General features: G+C 47.1%; 1 protein-coding gene across 1 annotated transcript in view; it reads right to left on the reverse strand.

Annotated features, from left to right (window-relative positions):
- acss1 (acyl-CoA synthetase short chain family member 1) overlaps window positions 1–8,161 on the reverse strand; it is a 19,884-nt gene that overhangs the window by 8,724 nt on the left and 2,999 nt on the right. The window contains exons 2-8 of the mRNA XM_008298322.1: window positions 7,731–7,827; window positions 6,472–6,671; window positions 3,902–4,077; window positions 3,591–3,743; window positions 2,694–2,841; window positions 1,997–2,134; window positions 1,805–1,897 (exon numbers count right to left, since the gene is read on the reverse strand). Coding sequence (XP_008296544.1) covers window positions 1,805–1,897; window positions 1,997–2,134; window positions 2,694–2,841; window positions 3,591–3,743; window positions 3,902–4,077; window positions 6,472–6,671; window positions 7,731–7,827 — 1,005 coding nt within the window. The remainder of the gene's footprint in view (window positions 1–1,804; window positions 1,898–1,996; window positions 2,135–2,693; window positions 2,842–3,590; window positions 3,744–3,901; window positions 4,078–6,471; window positions 6,672–7,730; window positions 7,828–8,161) is intronic.

The raw sequence follows: 8,161 nt of genomic DNA on the forward strand, positions 1-8,161 counted from the left end.
TAAAGCTAACTACAGCTAACTACAATTAAATAAAGCTAGCTACAGCTAACTACAGCTAACTACAATTAAATAAAGCTAGCTACAGCTAACTACAGCTATCTACAGCTATCTACAGCTAACTACAGCTATCTACAGCTATCTACAGCTAACTACAGCTATCTACAGCTAACTACAACTAACTACAGCCTGTTCATGGTTACCCACTCAGCTAGGGGAGCCACGAGGCGCCCATGAAGGATGATTTTAATTAATCACATTATATTTCTGTGTGTTAATATGTGGGCTGCTGTTTTGTCGCTGGCCTCTGGGGGGCGTCAGACGCTGCTGCAGCTGTAATTTCTTTAATTTCTTAATTTATTGGGACTTTGTTGTGTTGTGAAGCAGCTGTCGAGTTAAAGCAGCTCGGTGTCGTGATTGTCGAGGAATTAGGTCACTCAGCTGATCGGATCGGCTTCAGGGTGTCGCTGCAGACGATTGGATCTGAACTCATCTGCTGCTGCTGCAGATGTTCTGCTGCTAATCGCTCCAATTAGGCTTCAGAGCTTCAGACGGATCAAAGACAGAGCGACAAACCAGGACGCAGCAAACCTCCAAGAACGAGCTCGACGAAAGTCAGAATATCAGCGTTAGCATCCGACACCTTCAGCGGCTGTTTGTGTGTCTGTGGGTGCCACCTTCAACCAGATGATTCCTCCCACACTGGTTAAACTGGTTAAACTGTTCCATTTATCAGCACCATGAATATGACGTTTCAGACCTTTATGTCACATGTTGGTCACTTCTGAACAGGACCAGAGCTGCACATGAACGTCTTCCATCAGGATCATCTGAGACGGAAAGTCAGAGGCAGGAAAACACAAAGACACACAAACACACACAACAGCCACGCTGTGTGAATTCCTCCTCGTCCTCCCAGTCTTTGCTTTAATGTTAAATTTTATACTATATTTGTCTTTCGTTCACGTTATTTTTTTTCTCATTGCGTGTTGCTGCCACAGAGGGCGCTACAGCAGCATGTCACTGCTGAACTCCTGAGTGCTGCTTCCACCGTGACATTAAGTTCTGCTCTCCTCTATCTCGTGATGAGTTCACACCAGACGCCAGTAAAATCACTCGTGTGAATGATTTCCATGTCAAGTCAATGTGAAGACGCGATTTGACGCGAGGACACGTCTCGCGGTGCAAATAGCACGAACTGCGTGGCTCCAATGACACTCCATTCGCACAAGTTGAAAACTCAAGCGAGCATTCGCGCCACGATAGCCAATCAGCATTGAGATCCTCTGGTGACGTGTCCTGGTATCCTGGAGGGATGTCCTGGTACCGATCCTCTCCAACAGGTCGCCAAACTGGGTCCGGGTCAGCCGGGTCAGCCGGGTCAGCGGTGGAAGCAGCCGTCATCCAGAGGAGGTGGGGAAATTCCTCGAGCTGTGTGCGTCTCTGGAGGATCTGATGGACCTGGACACAGCGGCGTCTGGATCCCATCGTTTCTGGGCCTTCCACAGCAGGTACAGCAGCAATGTTGTGGAGCACAACCATGTCTGATGACGCCACACTGGACGATGACAGGAAACGGGCAGAAATTCCTGGCGGACGCATGAATGACGCGATTTTTGAGGCGCGAGTGAACTCGGAGCAAACAGGCGATGACCTGGCGTCTGGCGGCACCACGGCTCCCTGCAGCTGCTCTTCATCTGTCTGGGCTCGTGTTTTTGTCATTGTGGTTGTTATTGTCTGTTTATGGTCACTTTTGTGTCTCTGTGGTTGTTTTGCTGTCAGTGCCCACAGGTGAGTGCCGTCTCACCTGTCTGCCACCAGGTGTCCACCAGAGGGCAGCGTCCGTCTCCCACCACGCTGTGGAACCAGCGCCAGGCCTCGTGGTTGATGGGCTCTCCCACTGTGGACACACACATGTGTACTGCTACCTCTGTGAGGACTTTGACTGACACCTGACACACCTGGGGTCCGTCACATGACGTCTGACATCATGGCCCACCTGAGCCGAGCGTCCTGAGAGACGAGCGGTCGTACTTCTTCACCCAGCTGTCGTCGTACTTCAGCAGCAGCCGCAGAGCCGTCGGAGCGCCGTAGAACTGGTTGATCCTCAGACGTTGGACGGTCTCCCAGTACCTGCCTGAAGCACACCACACCTGTCACACCTGAGGAACACCTGGACTCTCAGCTTACTTCAACAGACACTTGATGTGTCTGTGTGGAGATGTTTCATGTCTGCCTGACGTCTGTCTGTCTCCTGTTACCTGACAACACCTGACAGCATGTTACACCTGTCTGACACTCAGCCATGAGGCCTGTTTGTTCTGTACAGATCTTTCCGTACAGGTAACGTCCACATGACAGTGATAACAGGTCGATCACCTGGTGTAAAGTCTGTGATGTCATAGCTGTTTGGACCAATCACAGCTCAGAGGAGCCGTAAAACAATACAGGTGAGATAACCTTCCTGAAGGACATGAACCTTCATTAATGAGTAACTGAACTTCTCTCTGTGAGCTCTGAGCACACAGGTGTGACGCTCCACACCTCAGGTCACCTGTTCTGCAGGTGAAAGTCACCTGAGAGTTGTTAGAGCAGCTCAGTTTTACTTCAACAGACATGTTTTTAAAGACACTGATCTAAAGCGTGGTACAGGCGTGTTACAGGCGTGTTACAGGTGTGTACGATGTGCGGGTCACCTGGGTTCGGGTAAACAGGTGTGCTCTCGAACAGCACGGTGGTGACGCCGTTACACAGCGGGCCGTAAACCACGTAGCTGTGTCCCGTTATCCAGCCGACGTCGGCCACGCAGCCGAACACGTCGCCGTCCCGACAATCAAACACGTACTGGAACAACAACGTCGCGGTAGCATTAGCATATTAGCAACATTAGCAACCTGTTCAGCAAGTTTAGTGTCGTGTTTTGAACGCAGCCTGTTCAGTGGAAAGAATCTGGACGTGTTTTGACCACAAACAAAATGGCTGCAGAGACACCGAGCGTCTCCTAGCAACGCTCTCTCTCTCTCTGGGTGTCTCTCGCTCGGCCAGCAGCCAGAAGCCTTTTTCACATAAATCAGCTTTTGTTCTGTTTTTCATCCAAACAGCGGCGATGAGCCAAACCCCCCTCGATCTGTGAGCCGCTAAGCTGCTTAGAAATTAGCACTGATAGATGTTTGGCAGCGATGGAGGAGCTTCTGTTCTGATTCAATTATCAACAACATGACATGAAGCAGCTGCTTCTGCTGCAGCTTCATCCAGCTGCTCCTCATCGTCACCGTCCTCCTCATCGTCACCGTCCTCCTCGTCTCTGAGGACAGCAGCAGCGTTGTTCTCCTGTTGTGTAACCGCCTCCTTTGTCTTCACGCTCCCATTAAAACACAAAGTGAATCAGCGAGCAAACAAAGACTCTTTCAAACCAACTCTGACACTAAACTTTGTCCCAGATTTCAGAATGAGAAGTTCCAACACAAGTTACTGTGAGGAGAACCTGAGAGGAACGTCTCACCTGAGGAGTTACTGAGGGAGGTTTAATAAAGGAGGAGCATCTGGGGAGCCATGGAGGAGTCAGTAATACGAGGTAGTAGTACTTGCAGTACCTGGTGGGTCATGGAGGCGTACAGCAGGTATCCGGCCTGAGTGTGGACAAGGCCTTTAGGTTTCCCTGTACTGCCTGAAGTGTAGAGCAGGAAGAGAAGGTCCTCACTGTCCAGAGACTCAGGAGGACAGACAGGAAGCTGAGAGGACATCACCTGGAGATAGGACACACCTGTACTACTGACACCACTAGTGATACTACTACAGGACAGACAAGGAGCTGGGAGGGCGTCTCCTGGAACGAACCTTGTATTTAGGATGTATTGATGGGGTATCAGTGATGTATTGGTGACATATTGATCGTGTGGCTCACCTCCTCCAGCGGGACGTCCATCGGTCCCATCACTGTTGGTCTGTCCGTCCTCTGGGAGACAAAGACGTGTTGGACAGTCGCACAGTTCTGGACAGCAGCGTCCACGGTGGCCTTCAGCTCGATGGTCCGGCCTCCTCTCACACCTTGATTACAGGTGATCACAGCTTTACATCCAGCTGGAACACAGAACACAGCAGCATGAGCTGAGGAGTTCCTCAGGGGTCCATGCTGGGTCCTCCCTACTTTTTATATACTGAACGGACACATCATTGACCACAGAGGCCTCACAGGAGTCACACTGCAGCGAAATCACATCTTTCATGAGAAGTTTGTGCAAATAAAAATATTGATAAATATTTGCTGAATATTCACAAGCTGGAAATTTGTTCTGGAAATCAAAGATTCTGTGTATGTCTCGTGTAAAATTGGGTTTGGAGTTCCTCTGGGATGAATGCTGGATCCTCTTTTCTTGATTTTCTGTTTGATTGGACAGAACATTCACAGCAAAGGTGGTGGGACATACAGAGGGTGGAACAGTGAAGCTACAACCTTCATGGTGCAGTTAGTAGAATGAACAATATTGATGAATGTTTGGTGAATCATTCACAATCTGGTCATTTGAGACTTTCCGGTGTTTCGAGCAGCAGGGTTACATGAGCTGAGGGACCACGTGATTAACTCCTCTTCATCATCATCATCATCATCATCATCAGCTTCAGGTTCATCTTCATCTGCAGAACCAGGAGCAGCAGCATTAAGTCAGTGTGACAACCAGCCAGACAGACAGACGCCTGTAGCATCGTGTCCAGTTAAGATTTACCAGGTTGAAGTAAGTTAGAAGTTAGCAGTAAGCTAGTTAGCTAGTTAGCATCTGAAGAGGATCTGCTGTCCTCACTGTAGTGTTTGTGGAGCGAGTTTAGTTAACACAACGTTCTGCCAACGTTTATCTGGTTCTTACTGCTCCTGGTGGCTTTTTCATTCATCATTTAAAATGATCTCATCCTCAGTATTTCTTAAACGGTGTGAAATTGAAGCTAAAGTCAGTCACTTCTGTGTCATTGTCGTGTTTTGAACTGAAATTCAAAAGCAGCACTTTTGACTTTCTTTCATGTATTTATGTCGAGAAAATATTGAACATTTTTATTGTTTCCTGATTTAAAAAAAACACAAAACTTTATTCTTGTACAGAACAAATATTGACATAAATGAAGCTGTTAAAAGCTTTTCTGTCAGACCGAAGCTGCTGAACGAACCTTGAACTAAAGCTGCTGCGAACGGTGAAAGTTTGGTGATAAAACCCTGAAGCCATGATCCCGGTCCTGACCTCATTCAGCTGTTTGTCTTTAACCTGTTCTCAGCTTTTAACGCGACACGTGTTCTGACCCATAACTCTGCATTTGGACTGAATGTAAATAAACAGTCGAATGCTAGAAGCAGATTTAATGCTGCAGGATGTTCATGATGAGAAGCTTTGCTCTGCGTTCTGCTTCTTCTGCTGCAGCTCAGAGTTCAACTAATTAAAGTTTTTGCACCAGAACACAAAACAGGAAGAAAAGATCAGTGACCAATTTATGGTTCCAGCTTTTCAAATGTGAAAATTTGCAGATATTTCTTGACAATTCCAATTAAACATAAAAAGAAAGAAAGAAAAAAAAGCAAAATCAATAATAAAAAGTCTATAACTTCACATTAAAAAGTTACAAATAATAACTATGATTAAAATACAGAATGATGCATAAAAATTAAAGCAAAAAAAAAAAACATAAACTAAAAATAAACAATAAAAAAATCCAATAAAATACAACAAAAAATAGAAAATAAAACAGAGTTTGAACATGTTTCCTGCAGTTCATCTGAAAACTCCCTGCAGATGATTCAAACTCATTCTGAGATGAGTTTGGCGACACTTTGGGCTCCGAGAGTCTGTGACAGTGTTTCTCATCATTTACAGCATTTTTATAAACCAACAGTAAAGAAAAATAATCTGCAAATTAACTGACAATTGAAGTCACCCGTCACTGATGAGCAGGAACTCGTTAAAACCTGAAGTCCAGGAAGCTCTGAACAACCAGGACGCTCTGCTGCTGGAAACTTCACGCTTCCTGCTTTTGTTTCCACAACACCAGCATCTGACCTCCACAGATGGAGTCGGACTGAACTCAGCGTCCTGCCGGTTCTGCCGGTTCTGCTGCTGACGGACTAAAAGCTGCTCAGTGACTTTAAATGTTCACTCACCTGGTCAGAGCCTGAAAACGAGGCCCGCCATCTATCAGGGACTTGATTTGTATTCAGAATCAGAACCACGTGTGAATCTCCAGAACCCTGAAACCAGCCAGCAGGTTTGACAGCGGTTTCATCTAAACCATTTATCCTCCAGAAACTGCAAAAACAGGACGGATCTATGAAACTTTACCTTTCCAGCGTTAAAACTTCTGAGTTCTGGCTGGTTCCGCTGTGGTTCTGCTGCACCTTCTTGGGTTCTTTAAAGAACCGTTTGCAGAAACATTTTTTAAAGAACATCTGGATCAATGGTTCTCTGTGGAGCTAAACATGGTTCTGTACAGACTCACCGTCCTGAATCCGTCCTGCCAGAGCCTCGGCACTGAAGCCGGCGAACACGACTGTGTGCACGGCGCCGATACGAGCACACGCCAACATGGCCGCCACCGCCATCGGCGACACCGGCATGTAAATGGCCACCCGGTCGCCTTTGTGGATCCCATGACTCTTGAGCACGTTGGCCAGGCGGCAGGTCGTCTCCAGCAGCTCGCTGTGGCACAAAAACATTGATCTTATTAAACATCCACTCCATCAGCCGCTGCACGCTTCAGACAGGAAGCCACCGACGACACGAGGGAAACAGCTGATCAGTGCACCACTCTCTGCTCATGGTGGCAAATCCCAGCAGGACGCTACTTCAGGATAACCTCCCTACTAGACAACCAGCAGCAGGACCTGTCAGTAGCTGATGAACTACAACCCAACCTGATGGTGGAGATCATTTACTCCATCCTGATGCTTCTACTCATGCAATCACACTCCTGGTTTGGTCCTCACTCTGCTCTATTCCATCTGCTGCTGTGATTCAGAAACTCTGTTCTAGTCTGGGATCTGCTCGGATGTCTTTAACCTCCACAGAAGTCTTTGTCATGGTGCCCGTTGCTGCTAAACTCCCACAATGCTCTCTGCTTGGTGGTTTCATTATGATCTGTGTTCACCTGCACCTTTACATCTGAAACAGCGTAGAATCAACAGACTGTCCAGCACCAGCAGGAGGATTAATCACAGCTTCACACTGGTACTCGTAAAACAGACCAACACCTGGAGGCTGAGTTCGATGATTAAAGTTTGGTGTTTGGGTGTTTTGGTCAGAGGACAGCAGCTGCTGGGCGGCTGGAGGCTGAAGCTCTGGTTTCAGCGTGTCCACCACCTTTAACTGACACATTCTGTCCGTTTGTGGTCCTGATGAGAGAACGGTCATCTGATTTAATCTGAGCTGCAGATGACGTTCATCTTCATTCAGCCTTGATTTAAACTCTGAGCTGCACTGAAGCTTCATTTACACACACCTGAGAAAATAAAGTCAACATGTCAGAACACAAAAGCTGCAACAAGATGATTAAGAAAAGCAAAACCGGACGTAGAACAGAATGAAGTTAAACACTGGAAGGATACCAGTGCTTCAGATTGTTCTGCAGGTACTTCCAGCTCGTAGCTGCACAGTGAAGAAAACACATCCAACATAATCCTACAGACCAGAGACAACATGGAGGACGGAGGCGTCGATCAGACCAAACACTGATGTGTTTTCCCAAATACATGCTCGTACCTGTAGGTCACCTTCAGCTCGGTGCCCGGCTCGTCTCGCTCCCAGATCAGAGCCACTCGGTCCGGATGCTTCTCAACATGGACGTCCAGACAGTTCACTGAGGAGACACAGCAGGAGGTCACATTAGAACACTAACAATGTCCTGATTGAGGTAATTAATGCTCATTATCTACTGATTCAGAGTTCCAATCTGATAATATACACTTCAAGAAAACTTAGTAAAATCCGGTGTATCTGCTTGACAGCTGAATAATTCTGCAACACTTTAATAAAACCTGCATCTCAGCCTCCCGTCAGTTCCTTCAGGTTCTGTAGGTGGAACCTTGTAGTAACGCTCCAGTACAATGCTGTCTAGATGTAGAGTTAGAGGGTAGATCATAGACTGTATAAAAGATGGACGTAGCAACCGGCCCTGAAACATGAAGCCAACC

This window comes from Stegastes partitus, unplaced genomic scaffold, assembly GCF_000690725.1.
Source record: "Stegastes partitus isolate 25-593 unplaced genomic scaffold, Stegastes_partitus-1.0.2 Scaffold1304, whole genome shotgun sequence".
Taxonomy (NCBI): Eukaryota; Metazoa; Chordata; class Actinopteri; family Pomacentridae; genus Stegastes; species Stegastes partitus.